Below are 16,156 nucleotides of genomic sequence, written 5' to 3' on the forward strand. Positions count from 1 at the left end.
AGAGAGGAGAAAAGAGAGAGACAGAGAGAGAGAGAGAGAGGGAAAGAGAGGAGAGGGAGAGAGAGTCGTAACACACAATTTTTCATGTTGAAGCTCTAATACCATTTAAAAGCAAACAAAAATCAGTACATAAATACCTAGCTATGGTTGTGTAGTGTGTGTGTCAGTGTGCATACAAGTGTGTGTGTGTGTGTGTGTGTGTGTGTGTGTGTGTGTGTGTGTGTTTGCGTGTGTGTGTGTGTGTGTGTGTTATCTGGTCAGAACATGGAGGCTCCATAGTTGCCATGCCGTGCTGATCCTTCACTCAGATACAAGAAAAGTAAGGCGCACAGGATGTGACAAACACGTAACCACTTCCTCAAAATCAAGATTTGACAAGATGTATCTGATTTTTCAGATGTTTCATCAAGGGAATGTTTTTCTTTTTTCATGTGTTTACTGAAGACTTTTGTCACACATTCTTTAGTCCTAAGTTAAAGGGCGTTTTGAGACATTTACACTCTATGGCAGAATGCCCATTGGTGAGTTGGACTGTTTGTTTGGAGCACTGGAACAGTGTGTTTTAGCACATGACCAGCGTCCATCCCCCATCGTGGCGCTGTCCCTGCCGTGGTTGTGGTGGCTCTGGCCTTACCCAGCAGATCATGGCGACACGGGGCCCCCCCGTCTCGGTGCATCCCAACCGACACAGCCCGTACATCGGCCTGCTGGCGTGGAACTTCCCAGCCAACTCCACCACACCACCAGCTGGAGGACAGGATGAGAGACACAGAGACAGACAGACAGACAGAGAGAGAGAGAGAGAGAGAGAGAGAGAGAGAGAGAGAGAGAGAGAGGGTGATATGATGACCTGTGTATAATTCACTTATTTTCATGTTGAGTCCTTAGTCAGACAGCGAAGCAGGTGTGAATCATGCTGACCATCATTACCATGTGATCGTACACACTCACACACACACACACACACACACACACACACACACACACACACACACACTCACACACACACACACACACACACACACACACACACACACACACACACACACACACACACACACTCACACACATACATACACAGACACACACAGCAACAGCCATCTCAAGGTTATTAAAAGAGTTTTGGTAGTTGCTGTAGGTGGTAGCATTACATACCTCCGGAGTCTGCCAGTTTGAGGTTGTTGGTGACACCATCGTATGTGAAGAGTGCCCTGAGGAACACAGAATCATAATTAGTTAGACATGATGGAAAGCCAAGCAAGCAACATACACTAGACTACTGCATGTACATACACTACATTCTTCTTATTTTGAGATTAGTTGAGTCTTGTACGAGACAAATTTTATTTTTGTTTCTCAGATATGCACTACTACCCTACAAAGTTGTGAAGTTCTCTATCAATTTGTCTTTTAAATGAGCCAAATTAAAACAAAAAACCCTGAAACATTCAAATTCAAATTCAGTTGACTACAAACTAGGCTGCTTGCAAATGTATTCTTAATAAACCCCACACAGCAGTGTTCTCTCTGCTAGTGTATAGTGTGTGGGTAACCACAGTAATACCCCTCACTTCAGTATATAACAAATACAGAGGATTAACGCGCCTGAAGCAGCTTGCACTCTTTCACTCTAACGCGCTCTCTCTCTTTACATCACTTCCGCATGATCCTCTTATTCTCTCTTTCATAACGGAGGGCCACATCACAGATTCCTGGAAACGGTGGAATCGGTGGCGAGCTGAGGAGCACCTCATGAGGCAGATAAAAGCCACGTCTGGGCTGCTGCTGAAGCCAACTGCACAGTGGCATACTATTTCACAGACTCCGAGAGGCCATGGCAACAATGGCTGATCAGTTTGCATTGTTGGAACTTGTCTGGCAGCAAACGTGTTGACGTATTTAGGTCAGGTTCCCCTAGACGCTAATGAGCCTCGCGGCCAGAATCGAGCGTTAGCGTGCAGGGCCAACCACGTCTAGAGTGGAGCAGACCGCGCAGATGTTACCTGTTACCTGCCACAGTCTGTCATTAAGGGTTCAGAGGTCAAAGGTCATTGAAGTAAAGGGTCATTATCCGCACACAAAAACGGGCCCAAAAACATACACACACTTCAGTCCTTCTCGACAAGGCCATATAAAACATTCCTTCTCTATGCATGGTTCAGTTTGAAAAAAGAAGCCCAATACAATACACAAAAGAATGATTGAAATGGGGTATGCCAAACAAACCAAAGACAATTGCATAACCTAGACCCCTGTCTCCCTTAATTCTCACAATCATCATGTATGCACAAGTTGCCACAAAACAAACACAAAAGCCCATCTTTCAAATTATGCGCCGGCCCGTAGGGAATTATTTAAGTCTTCTCCCCCCCTGCCCACAGGCTCCAGTTGCAGTGCCTCTATACCCTGAGTCTCACTTGATCCCTGCAACCCAAATCAGCTATTATTACCAGGCTTCCCCGCTGGCCTTAGACATGTCAATAACGCGGCCCTGAACGGCAGCCAAGTCATCTTATCTCGATATGAAGACAGCGGTTTTAGAGCGCATTTTTCTCGGAGGGATAGATGGAGAGTTATGAGAAGAGGCTTGTGCGTTTGTGTGGGGATTACCACCTGCAGAGCCAAAACACCAGCTATGTCTGACAGAGAGAGAGAGAGAGACAGAGAAAGAGAGAGAGAGAAAAGGAGGGAGGAATAAGGAGAAAGACAGTGAGGGAGAGAGAATCTTTTTTTGAGAGAAAAGTTTCCATTTTTTTAAGAGCTTAACTGCACATTGGTCAAATTACACTACTGTATGTGAACCTCCCTGCTTACACTGCCCTGATCCCTGCCTTGTGTAATCGTTTGAGTGATTTAAGCGTTGACACAAAACACACATTTCTCTCTCTCTCTTTCTGTAAGTGGACTGAGACGTTGGTGCAGTCAACAACATGCATTCTACAATCTGTGACCCCGCTACATGCCTTCCCTCATTAGGCCCTGGGGTTAAACATTTTCACTGGCATGTTAAATATGTCTTTTTGGACTAATCTCGTGGGGGTCATGGTGACCTAACCTCCAGAAGATTACAGAACTCAAGCACCCTCCCAGACACTGAACTCAAAAACACACAAAAAAACACGGACTGGAGACGTGATGGAAACAAATTGTTGGAGACCACTATCTCCAGCATGGCGTGGTATGTGTACATTTGTAAGTATATGTATACAGACACGTCTGTCTGTATGACAATGTACATATTTCTGTTCCATGTAGAACACAACACTTAGAACACAACTTAGAACTTAGAACACAACACAGCACAACGCAACGCTTGTTTTTCTGTGAGTCGAGGAGCCGAGAGACAAAAAAAACCTCTTGTTTGGACCTTGCTGTAAATGTCAAGGATGGTGTGGGCATTCAGTGGGCATGATCCCAGAACAATGACCGTTTCCTTCCTCTGGGACTCGAGTGGCGGGCAGGCGAGGATGTTGTTCCCGCATACCTCAACCACTGGACCACCACCAACGCCAGCATGCTTCTGAATCTGCACAAATCTTAAGTTGTAAATATATTTTTGTGTCGTTTCCCACTATTCTGTGTGGAATACTCACTTCTGCTCTGATTCCAGACACTCTACATGCCAACTTTTTAGAACCACGAATATATATGACAGGGGTTAGTATTCTCCAGGCAATCAGATATACAGAAAATATGCAGTTACACTACCGTCATGTACAGAACAATATAGGTTATATGTTGTATGTAACATAAAGTAAAGTAATATTGGGCACATTAGCTAATAATAGAAACTTCTAAACACCACAAGCATACGTTTCATACAAGTTATAAAATAGTTACTCAAGGTTAGCCCAACTATGCAGATTTGTGAGGCCTAAGAACCTCCACATAACCACTCCATCAATTCACATAAGAGGATAAAAATGCTTTAGTGCAGCCAGTTGGCCTCTTTTAGGCTACAGCTAATGTTTACATGGAGAACGTCAGTTACAACAGAGAGGTGTCAAAAGATCACAGCAGCGGAATAAATCGTGCTCGTAAAGCATGCATGGCGGAGAAGGGCTCCATGGCCACTGCCCTGCCTGTGCTGGAGAAGAGCTGCACTGGAGACAATGCACCCAGCTGCATCGCCACTATAAAGACCTCTGCAGGACCACACAGACAGAGAGATAACTCCTACAAACACATCACACTCCTCTTTCTCTCCAGCGCTGGTCTCCATGGCAACATGATGTTTCTACAAGCCTTGGTGAGAAGAATTGGAAAGGACTTTTGTGTGTGTATGTGTGTGTGTGTGTGTGTGTGTGTGTGTGTGTGTGTGTGTGTGTGTGTGAGAGTGTGTGTGTGTGTCGTATCCAGGAGCTACTCTCCCCCACGTCGACACAGACACACTTCATGGCATTCGCCCGCCAAGCGTGAAAAGACCTATAAGTAACAAATTGAGCAATATGAGAGCTTAACTCCCCTGTCTAGGAAACAGAATGCCTTCAGGCTCCACTGGGTGGCAACTGTCTTCTCTTTTAACATCTTTGTTGTAGATCCAGGGACATTGTAGCCCTGTCAAGCAAAGGAGCTTAACAGTACATGGAGAATATTCAAAAGCTTAAGCTTAAAACAACACATGATGAACTTCACTTTACTCCACGGAACAAAGAAAGCATTAAGCCCAGATGCCCTGTAGATGAAGTCGCTGGCTAGGAGTGGTTGGATGGATGAAGTCTTGCAGTGTAGGGTGGTGGTTACGGGGGGCAGGTCTGTGGGATGAGGTTTACGTTCAGGGCTAGGGCTCACACTCTGGCCTGCACGACAAACAGGAATGCAAGAGGATTGAGTTTACTAAAAAGGGTCCCCTTTCTGGCTGGGAGTGCAAACCGCTCATTGAGAAAAACCAAGACCAAGGCCCAGGCCAAGAGTTGACATAAAAAAAAAACACATCACACTAACCACCTTAATTTCTACAACCGCATGCTCTATGCACACTGAATAATCACGTGCACTTCTCCTGATGATGCAACCCAAACATGTGCTTATGCTACAGCTATGGTCATTCCACAAAGGATAGAGATTGTTATTTGGTTTCAGGAGGTCTTTGCAGCGTCTCAGTCTCATGGCTGTGATTCTGACAGGATAGACATACCAGGGGGGAGACGGAGTCTGCTCTCCCGGCTATGAACATGTGTTTGTGTTTACATGGTAGATTATGTGCCATGAGTGCTCTGAGTTATGTCTCTGCCTGGCCCTCTGCGTGCCCTGTGCTCCCTACTGAAAGGCCAGTCCCCCCACATTACACACACACACACACACGCTGACACACACACATAGAGGCAAATATTCTCAGACAAAAACACACACACACCACACACACTCACACACACACACACACACACACACACACACACACACACACCACACAGGCACACACACCACACACACACACACACACACACACCACACACACACACACACACACCACACACACACACACACACACTCACACACATGGAGGCAAACACTCTCATGCGTGCGTACACACACGCACACACACATAGAGACCCACACAGACACACGCACACAGACTTTCTCCCAGGCCCTCCTGGTGCTCCTTCTGCCTGGTGCTTTCAGGGTGGGAAGGCTGATGAGAGAAACACAAGTGGGCCTGTAAGCCGTCTGTGAGCTCAGAGTCTGGCCTGAGAGGGAGAGAGAGAGGGAGAGAGAGGGGGAGAAAGGGAGAGAGAGAGGGGGGGGGAGCAACTGATAGACTGAGAGAGTGAGAGAGTGAAGGAGAGAGAGGAGAACAGAGAAAGAGAGAGAGAGGAGGGAAAGACAGATAGACAGAGAAAGAGAGTGAGAGAGAGAGACAAATAGGAAGAGATAGACTGAGAAAGTCACAGAGGAGAAGACAGTTGGAGAAAAGCAAAAAGTGAGGAGAAGAGAGTCAGAAAAAAGAAAAAAGATAGAGTGTGGAAAGAGGGAAGAAAACGAGAGAAGAGAGACAGGAGGGTAGACGAGTAGATGGGACACAATAGCACATACACAAACTGGGAGCGGACAAAAAGTCAACAGATGGAACAAAACAAGAACCGCCAGCTCGCTCTCTAGAACACTGACCGAGGAACTTAAAGCAGCGGAACCTCACTCTGCCAACCACAGAGCAGCTCTCTCTAGACTCCAGTGAACTATTAAGCATTAGATCTACATTCCAAGACACACATGCAATCACACGAGCCATAACTCACACTGACACATGCAGTATACAATATATCATAACACTAGCCACTGGGGGATGGGGCTATGGTGCTGCATCTGAGAGAAGTTGGAGAACAACGGATAAAAAAAGGTTTCACTGCTAGTAGTTCTAGTCGATGTGAAGAGCATTCTTCAAGGTCAAGAGCAATCCCTTTTCTACAAATTAAACAATAAACTCTTTTCCCCTCTCTTTTTTTATACTCTTCTTTCTGGCAGTGTTGAGATCTGACCCAAACACTGTTGACCTGCAACTATTAGCGTGATGTGTGCTGTGGATTGACTTTTCTGTGCTAATCTGGTCTTCGCAGTCTTAAGGCCTTGAGTAGCAGCTTCTCTTGGGAACAGATGTGTTTGCTGGTATGTGCTTTTTGGGGGGCAGTAAATGATTGAAATGTTTGCGAGATGCAGTATTTCATGACAAGACAGAACACCCTGGGTGACGGACACAGAGTTCTGCCTTCCAGATGTGAGCGAATGCCTTTAACAGGGTTGTAAAACTTGTGTTAAAAACTTGCCAGACCAAATCAACAGAAAACTACCCTGAATCATCTCCCTCTCTCTCTTCTCTGTCTCTCTCTCACACACTTCCTCTCTCTCTCTCCCTCTCTCTCTTCTCTGTCTCTCTCTCACACACTTCTTCTCTCTGTCTCCCTCTGCACATCCATGTTCACCTACTTTTGCAGTCTCAAGTCTACATATTCTCCAGAGAGAAATGAGACAGAGAGGGTCAAAAACAGACAGATCTATAGGAAAAGGTGTGATTCCCCTTCTGCGAGAGTTGAGAGAATGGTTCACTGTTAATATTTTTGTTTCATGTTTTTATTTTCATGCATTGTTTGTTGTTGTTTTTAATGATTTGCTTTGGCTACACATACTTTGAATTTAAGGGTAAGAGACTGACAGAGAGACCAAGAGAGAGAGAGCAAAAGAAAGAGATGGAAGTGGGATGAAGGTGAGAGAGAGAGAGAGAGAGAGAGAGAAAGAGAGAGAAAGAGAGAGAGTGGAAAGTGGGAAGCAAGAATGCTCAGCGTGTGCCCCAAACTCTCCCCCTTTTTTCCCTGGGACCCCGTCTCTGGGCAGCTGTAAATTAGCATCCAGCGGCCCCATCCTGACCATGGGCCCCAGCGGCTATTTATAGGCCCGGGTCAGAGCAAAGGAGGGAGCACGGGAGGAAGGAGAGGAGAGGAGATGGGGGGGGGGGGGGGGGGGGGGGGTTGGAGAAAGAGGGAAGGAGGGAGTCAGGGGGGATAAACATCCTACCACTCATATCCCTAAATCCCCATCCCCAGATCCAAACATGGGCAAAATGCTGGCTGCCAACGTTGTAGCCTGCTGCTGGAATTCTTGAGCGACAGGTCAGTGTAGGATCGTAAATGCATTTCATAAGCACCAAGTCTACGGACGTTGTTACGTAATGTGAAAATTGGACGGCAACATGCAAATTTAAAACTCCCTCTGTGACCCTGACATGGAGGAGGCCGGTCCAAAGCCAGTGTGACGGATCAAAATCAAAGTCAGACCGGACGCATCTGTTCCATCTCTGCAATGGCTGAACATCATCAACACTTCATTGAACACTACTCTTTCATTTTTTAGTGAGGGCTTAGACAGTAAGCCATAGAAAGTAAGACACCTGGTTGTGCGTTGGATTTCTGCGCAACTTCTACACCAGAGGAACCTGGCCTCCACACCCTTACACCAGCAACCCTCCCTCACACACACACACCGCTGTCTTCCTGAGAGTTACTGTGTGTGTGACTCGGCTTAGAGGGACACATGCGTTTCCACTCCAGCTACCTCAGCAGAGAGAAAAGAAAGAGAGAGAGAGAGAGAAAGAGAGAGAGAGAGAAAGAGAGAGAGAGAGGCCGGTAAGAGCTCGTAAACTCATTGCCATCTGGCACAGGCTCTGTGTCCCACTGACTGCAGCCACGCGCCAAACTCTGATTCATCTGCGCGTAAACAGCGCTGGCAGACCCACAGCGACCGGGGTTCTGACTCACGAACCAGGCCCTGGTGGCCTGGCTCCACGGCGGGCCAGACGCATAAAGCCCCAGAACCCAGAACCCAGACCTCAGACCGGGGGAGGTTCTGAGCGCGACACCCTGACGGCGGCCACCTTACCGGCACCAAGTCAGAGCTACTGCTCACCGCAACTTCGCAGAGCACGTCATTAAGCACGGGTCTTACGCAGTTATCTTTTCCATTTGTCGCCCGGTTGGGTTTGTACTATGTGTGTTCATTCAGAGCAATCAGTGGCCTTTGGTCTCTCAGGACATTTGATGTGAGATGTGAGAGCGTGGTTTGAATGTGTGTGTGTGTGTGTGTGTGTGTGTGTGTGTGTCTGTGTGTATGTGTGTGTGTGTATGTATGGCAGGGGGCAAAGCTCTCCCTTGGGTGGCTATCATGGCCAAATGGCAGCTATTTCTGGAGTGAACCAGAGAGAGAGAGAGAGAGAGAGAGAGAGAGAGAGGAAGGAGACTGTGTAGTGCAGACTGTGTACAAAAGAGAGGAGTGCAGAGAAACACAGGAATTGATGAGAATGAGAGTATTTTTAAAAAAGCATTGTGCTGCTGACTGAGGAGGAGGAGGGGAGAGAACAATGAAATATCCAGGGAGACGAATGAAATGTCAGGACTACAGAGTGCCATTAGTACTAGGAACTACAAGAAAGAAAGAAAGAAAGAAAGAAAGAAAGAAAGAAAGAAAGAACATGAAAATAGCAAGTATCATTTGAAAGGCAGAGGTAGAAACATGAAATGGACACTAAAAGCTGACAGGAAGTTGTAGAACTAGAACTTGGCAGAAGCAGGAGAAGAGGAGGCTGGACCGTGGAAGGAAGGAATGGAACTTACTGCTTTCAGCAGAAACTCACTGCAGTCCAACAAATAAATAAATAAATAAATAAATAAATAAATCCATAAATGTCTCTGCCAAAATAGGGAGAGGGGCATAACTCTCTAAACAGATCCAGACAAGAGGATGGAGGGAAAACAACAGGAGCGGGCGACAGGCTGGAGAGAGGAAAGCAGAGGAGCAGAGGAGAGAAGAGGAGAAGAGAGAGGAGGATAGGAGGGGAGAAGAGGAGAAGAGAGAAGGAGAGGACAAGAGAGGAGAAGAGAGAACGAGAGGAGGGGTGGAGATGAGAGGAGGGGAGGAGAGGAGAACAGAGCAGAGGAGAGGAGAGGAAAGGAGAGGGGAAGGGGGAGAGGGGGGAAGGGAGGAGAGGAGAGCAGAGGAGAGGAGAAGAAAGGAGAGCAGAGGAGAGGAGAAGAGAGGAGAGGGGAGGGGATGGCCATGGATGCATAGGGAATACCTCAAATGAGCCATTCTCTAAAGATGAGATCACTTCCTTTGCACAGCGACCCAGAGTAGCAGAGCTAGTGTGTAGGCAAGAGAAGGGGAGAGAGAAAGAGCTTTAAGCATTTCTTTTGATCCACTTAACAGGGTTTGCTGGGTTGTACGTGGGGAGAAGAAGTGTAGGAATGCTGTACAAAACGACTCCAGTCTGTGCCAGCAAATAACACACACACACACACACACACGCATGCACACACACACACACACACACTTCCCGGAAATGCTGATTCACCACGGACCAGATGGGGATTAACACTCAAAAACAGCATCAGAGTACAATACCAGGGCAGAAGGAAATGTCTGCTCCGTCCAGTCCAGTCCAGCTAACCCACTGCCTCATTCCAATGAGCTCTGCTTTCTGAACACAATACAAAAGCTAATACATTTGGCTCCATTCGCTAGAACAGAAATAGTTTAGGAGGGTTACGTGCAGGACCAAAGACTGGGGCTGTGAGTGAGTGTGTCTGCAAGTGGCTCAGTGAAAGCTCTCTGAAACCTGAAATGGCCCCACCTATGAACAGGGAAGGTGATTATTCACCCACAGAAACAATGGGCATTAACCTGCAAGGGTGGTAAGACAATGCTTTCTGCCTTAAACAGAAACCTTGTCTTAAGTATCACACAGCCACATACAAAGTACACAGGAAGTCATGAGAGCATATCTAATGGATATCCAGGGAGACTTGACTCATGGGGAAAAGGTTCCCTTTCTCCAAGTGCGGTCAGAACATTGCATTGCGTTATTGTGAACCAATGCACCCGTGAACCATGTGTCCCAACAGCCCTTGCTTGACTGTCTACTAGTATAGAAGATATCTGCACACATTTATAAATAACATAAACGTACACGCTTCAGATCATTAACAATGATCACTACTAAGAACAATGTGGCATTAATAAGTGATTTTTCATGAACTTGAAACATACTATTTGTTTGTGATAACAACCGCCATATTGTCAGACTAATTATATTCATTAGAAATCCTTCACAAGCCTGTTAACTAAAATGTCTGTTTGCACCAACAATTTAACATCTTTCCCACATCCTTTAATTTTCTGTGACATGCAGAGACATGTTGCAGACGTGTGGGAGCGCGAGAGTGGTGCTCAGCATTCAGCTGCTGTTGCGTTTAATGCCCATGCAAATCTAAACATTCAAACATGCACCCTGACAAGGGGACACATAGAACACCAGTGAAGCACAGTGTGAGAGAGAGAGAGAGAGAGAGAGAGAGAGAGAAAGAAAGAGAGAGAAAGAGAGAGAGAGAGAGAGTGTTAGAGACATGTGTCTTTAGTAACTGCTGTAGTTCCCCTGGCTGAGTGCTGCACAGATGACGACATGCAGGCCGCTTTCCAGCAGGAATTCTTTGATGTCACGGTGCATCATTTAACAGAGGGTGTTGGACGACAAGCGCTGAAGCACGAAACAGATGCAGCCGAGAAGGACAAACACCAATTAAACGATTTAGGAGAGATGTTTGGACTGCTTGACTCCCTTGACGTCATACAGAGAAAAACACTCTGTCCACTCCACCTGAAAAGAGGGGTGCAGTTCTTCATAGATCAACTCAAGGTGAACTTATTCACACTGTATGTTGAAATACATTGCATCATCGAATCTTACATCAGTTTCCCACAGGTCAGTTCACAACATGCAAAAGCCTGAGCTAGACTATCACTTGCAGTATACTGTTTCCTTAAACTTTGAACATGTTAACATTTCACGATTTTATCAGTTCGATGTCCAAATGACGACTGAGGGAAATCAGTGCTTAGCATTGGTGCTAGACTGGTGTCCAGAGAGGTCACAAGTTTGGAGGTCTATGGTCACTCGATTTCTATGGAACCAAAACGAATCACCTGATAGTCATTCAAATCAAATGTTTTCTCTGAGCCTAGGCTCATGTTTCTGTTTCTCAACCCTTCCCCCTAGGTGAATGACCGTTGAGATGTCAGGCGTTCTGATCAGACCCTTTCCGCCAAAGGAAACGACCCTTCCGCCTTCCTCACAATGGGGAGGCTGACGGATATCGTCTGGCAGCATTGTAAAGCCAGAGTTCAAACGCATTGGGAAGGGCTACCAGTTTCCGGAGGAATGCGCACATAAACAGCAAACACACACACACACACACACACACACACACACACACACACGCACACGCACACGCACGCACACACAACCACAGGAGGTTCCTCTCTTGTTAAGACATCCTGGCAGTTGTCAAAAGGGATAATACCTTTCATTTGGTCTTGGGTCTTGACACCTGAATGTGTCTGTTTTGTGTGTGTGTGTGTGTGTGTGTGTTTCCATGTATCTGTTTGACTGTTAGTGTGTGTGTGTGTCGGTCTGTCATTGGGGATTAATTAAGACACTATTTAACTTGCAGGGACAAGATCAGTTTCGGTTGCCAACACAACATGTCAAATTCAGGTATGCACTTGATCAAAGTGGTAATTTCTAACTTGCCCTCTAACCCATGCAACTGAATTAATTCATCCTGTCAATTATTTACCATTAAAAAGTCAGACAGCATACCAACAATGTGCCCATTCAAGAGAAACAAACACAATAAGCTATTTTAGCCCAGCGATACATAGCCTTGCACTACAGTCCTCAAGGCTTGATTGGCAGAGAAACAGGCCATGAGGAGGATTTAGCCTTGTTAAAAAAACAGTGCATAATACATTATCTCTGTTCATGGCCGACTAATCTCCCTGGTTATCTTTCCTGAGACTTGAGCCTGTTTAAGAAAGCATAGTTTCTACTGGCCCCTGACTTGCAGGGACACAGGCTGTTTGTTTGGAAACAGTGGCTGTGGCCCCTTACACAGCATGCTGCGTTGTTTCCTCCTTCAGCCTCTGTCCGGCGCAGCCCACTTCAACTTGCATAAATATTTGAGCTTTCCATCGAGCGGATGCTAAGCTTTCATCTGGGAGTGGATGGATGCCAGGCAGAGCTACACAAATGGATCACTCAAGACTGGAGATATAGTGCGTCTGTTGTGTTGAAGTGTCTCTGTGGCATTTACTCTCAAAAGTGATTTCATCCAGAGGTTGCAAAGCTTCACTGCATGCGTGTGTGTGTATGGGTATGTGTGTGTGTGATGGGGGAGGCTGTGATGACAGTTTGGGTTTTGACTAGATAGAGAGAGAGAGAGAGAGAGAGAGAGAGAGAGAGACAGAGACAGAGACAGAGACAGAGAGAAGAGGAATGATAAAAGACAGAGGGCCTGGAATGGTCAGGCTACAGTGCTGAGTCAGTGTATAGACAAGCTGCTGAGTCAGGTCAAGGAGTCTGGATAAACACGTCAGTCTGTCTGTTGACACGGCCTTAGAGAACAGCAATGCCCACACATGTGTGGGGTTTGTGTGTGAGGCACCAAAAATGATGTATGGGTAAACAACACTCCTCCTCATCCCTCCCTCTCTCTCTCACTCTTTCTCTCTGTCCTATCTCACTCTATCTCACACATATTTAAGATATCAGAGTGAAGGCCAGAGAGTAGACATAACTATATGTAATCTGTGCTGAAACACTGTTCACACTATAAACATCATTTAGGCAGGCCAAGGGTGCTTGTTATGAGATCAGGACCTTTCAGATGTTTACAAAAGGTGTAATTACGGGCACAACACTCTCAAAACTCCCACGCATCCCATGCCACTCAAACTGCACAGGTAGGAACAACAGAAAACCACATTTTCCCACTTATGGGTCATGGAAAAAGCTCAACCCAGCTGATCTTTGAGGCCTGTAAAACATCACATCTCTGTCAAACAGTTCTAGACATTACACAGACAATGCCTCTTCAGCTACATCGCACCTCAGGCAACAATCAGCAGCCATCTGTACTGGTAAAACACTGCATCATCGGAGGTGGGCTCTCTCCAAGGATCAGCAAATTAGCTCATTAGCGAATGCATGCCATCTCCCATAAGGAAACATACCATCTGTGGGCGAGCAGCAGCACAACACTCATCACAGCCGTTCCCTGAGAGGGAGTCTCGATGTCAGGGTAATTGGCGAAAGTCGAGCCTCTCCTAGCTCCCCTTAACCATGCGTGAATGAGCGAGTGAGCGAGTGAGTGAGCCAGAGGCTCTCTTGGCGAGCAAACGAGCGCACATCAAACACCTGGCCCTGTGCTGAAACCCAAGCCGCCCGGTGTCAGGGACGCAGGTGGGACACCTCTCGTCCCGTGGCACTTAAAGACAAGTTCACTCAAAGCAGCGGCATCACCCCTTGATCGGCGGTGGCAGTCAAGGTTGCCTCTTTAGATGTGAGGCAGCGGAGCGACAAATGCCACGTTCCTGGTCATGGGTATTATCGTTTGACTCCCCATATCATTCAGGGAACATAAGAAGACTTTCAGGTCTTTTTTTTCTAGAACATTCTTTAGGGCACGAGAAGCTCCCAATGCTTTTAAAGAGTATGACAGATTTCTGCACAGACTTTGGACTTGTGAAACATTCACCCCAATGAATCACAATATCACATATCTATAAAGAAAACAAAGCCATTATAACAAGAGGCAATTATGCTGTGTGCCTACAGCAAAGAACCACTTAATGGAAAAACAAATGTTGCACAATAAATAGTGCAATAGTGTTATCTTGGTATCTATCACACGATTATCTCGTAAATGTTCTGGATTACATCATCTTAACTGTGAATATGCAAAGCACTTCAACAAATTAGGAGAATGGTGGAACCACGGCAGTCCATATTTCCCACCTGTGTAAACATGAGTCATGTTCAGTCTTTAAACAGTGCGTCAGCAGCTATCGTGCGCCAGATTGACCTGATTTGCCACCTGCATCCACTGACCACATGACCTGAGGATTTAGCTACCTATTTCAGGGGCAAGCAGTTCAAAACACACCATAAAACAGGTTTACACATACCTCACCATGTCTATTTATCCTACAATTCCCTGTTCTGGTGAAGACATATTTCAGGAAAGCAATTCTACTTGTCATTTTTGTGATCTCTTATCCTTGACTTGCAGTCTACATCACTATAAAGGTCCACGACACTTTGAATAACTGAATATTGTAGTTAAGTTCTAGTAACTGGGGCAGGCGTGGCCTACTGGTTAGCGCTTCAGACTTGTAACCGGAGGGTTGCCGGCTCAAACCCCGACCATAGGAATTGGCTGAGGTGCCCTTGAGCAAGGCACCTAACCCCTCACGCACGCCGCTGTTGTAGCAGGTAGCTAACTGCGCCGGGATTAGTCTGTGCTTCACCCTTACTGTGTGTTCACCCATGGGATCAAAAGAGTATATATACTTACTTTCTTACTTAACTATCAATGCATGAGCACCAGGACACATAATAAAAGCAAACAATTTCTTCACTAAACTAGAGGTAACAATGTCCCCCATATAGACATCACCTACACAATACCATTCCAAACTAACCAAGCTAGTAACTAAGAACACCTGTCATCTATTTGCTACATTCCCAATGGCATACACAGAGAAGATGGAAGACCACAGGCCATACAAAGTTAGGTTGGTATGAGAAAACACATTGTGAAAAGGGGAATGCAATCATCCCCCTGTTAAACTAGGACAGTGCTCAAGCTGCATAAAGACAGTGGAAAGACTTCCAGCTGCCCATTCCCTCATCAGGATTTCATTTTTGTGTAAAGTCTGCTGAGTGATTTGATTCAATGTGTTTACGTTGAACTAGGGCTTAACTATTCACCCAAGGCAGTGGATTTCATTGATGGGCAATGGGAAAATCATGAATTAAAAGGCATTGGATATATAAAGATTGGTTCAAGAGACGCAGCTTCAGCCAAGATTGGCCTCAAAACCTCCACACCAGTGCACAAGCCCCTACTTTTCCATTTGCTGTGTGTGCTTTTGTAAACACACGTCTTTGGCCCTAAACACCATCACATTCATTATGTGATTCCATAACTAAGATAAGAGGGAAAATCTCTCAGTGAATTCCTTTGCTGTCAGGTCATGGGGAGTTGCCCCTAGTGCTTCCAATTATGCCGTGGGAACCAATGATGGCACTTGGTTTAAAACAAGCCTGATCTAACCAACCACTTGCATGCTAACCAGTACAAAACCACCTAGGTTGCATGTCTGTCGGGGCAAGTGTCGACAGTTCCTTTGTCTCTTGCGCAGCTCCTCAGTCTGTCACAGAGCACAATAATCTGTTCCAATCGGCATTTGTGGATTGCCAGCTGAGTCAGGCCCAGCATAATGTCAGCTCCACACCCAATGACAGCAAATAAAAGAAATGCGAGTGTCTCTGGGGAAAACGGGTGTGTTTGCAGTTTCCACTGTTTGAACAAGCCCCTCTGATCCAAGTGCTCTAGAGCATATCGCGCAAGGGGAAAAAAAAGACCTGTGTAACACAGAACCAGTCTTTATTTTCTGAAATACTGCTGTAAATGTGTGGCTAACTCAAAGTATCCGGATTGATTTTATTGACTATAGCTCGGCTCAAAGGACAGAGTCTAATGCAGCTTCTCCAGATGCTAAATTTAGCCATGCTCAATTTTTTACAAGAGGAAAATCTGTGACTGAACTGAGA

At 46.0% G+C, this 16,156-nt stretch overlaps 1 protein-coding gene across 1 annotated transcript in view; it reads right to left on the reverse strand.

Annotated features, from left to right (window-relative positions):
• si:dkey-40c11.2 (drebrin-like protein A) overlaps positions 1 to 16,156 on the reverse strand; it is a 41,284-nt gene that overhangs the window by 22,991 nt on the left and 2,137 nt on the right. The window contains exons 2-3 of the mRNA XM_042101663.1: positions 1,156 to 1,211; positions 635 to 747 (exon numbers count right to left, since the gene is read on the reverse strand). Of these exons, the coding sequence (XP_041957597.1) occupies positions 635 to 747; positions 1,156 to 1,211 (169 nt within the window). The remainder of the gene's footprint in view (positions 1 to 634; positions 748 to 1,155; positions 1,212 to 16,156) is intronic.

Source organism: Alosa sapidissima, chromosome 8, assembly GCF_018492685.1.
Source record: "Alosa sapidissima isolate fAloSap1 chromosome 8, fAloSap1.pri, whole genome shotgun sequence".
Classification (NCBI taxonomy): domain Eukaryota; kingdom Metazoa; phylum Chordata; class Actinopteri; order Clupeiformes; family Clupeidae; genus Alosa; species Alosa sapidissima.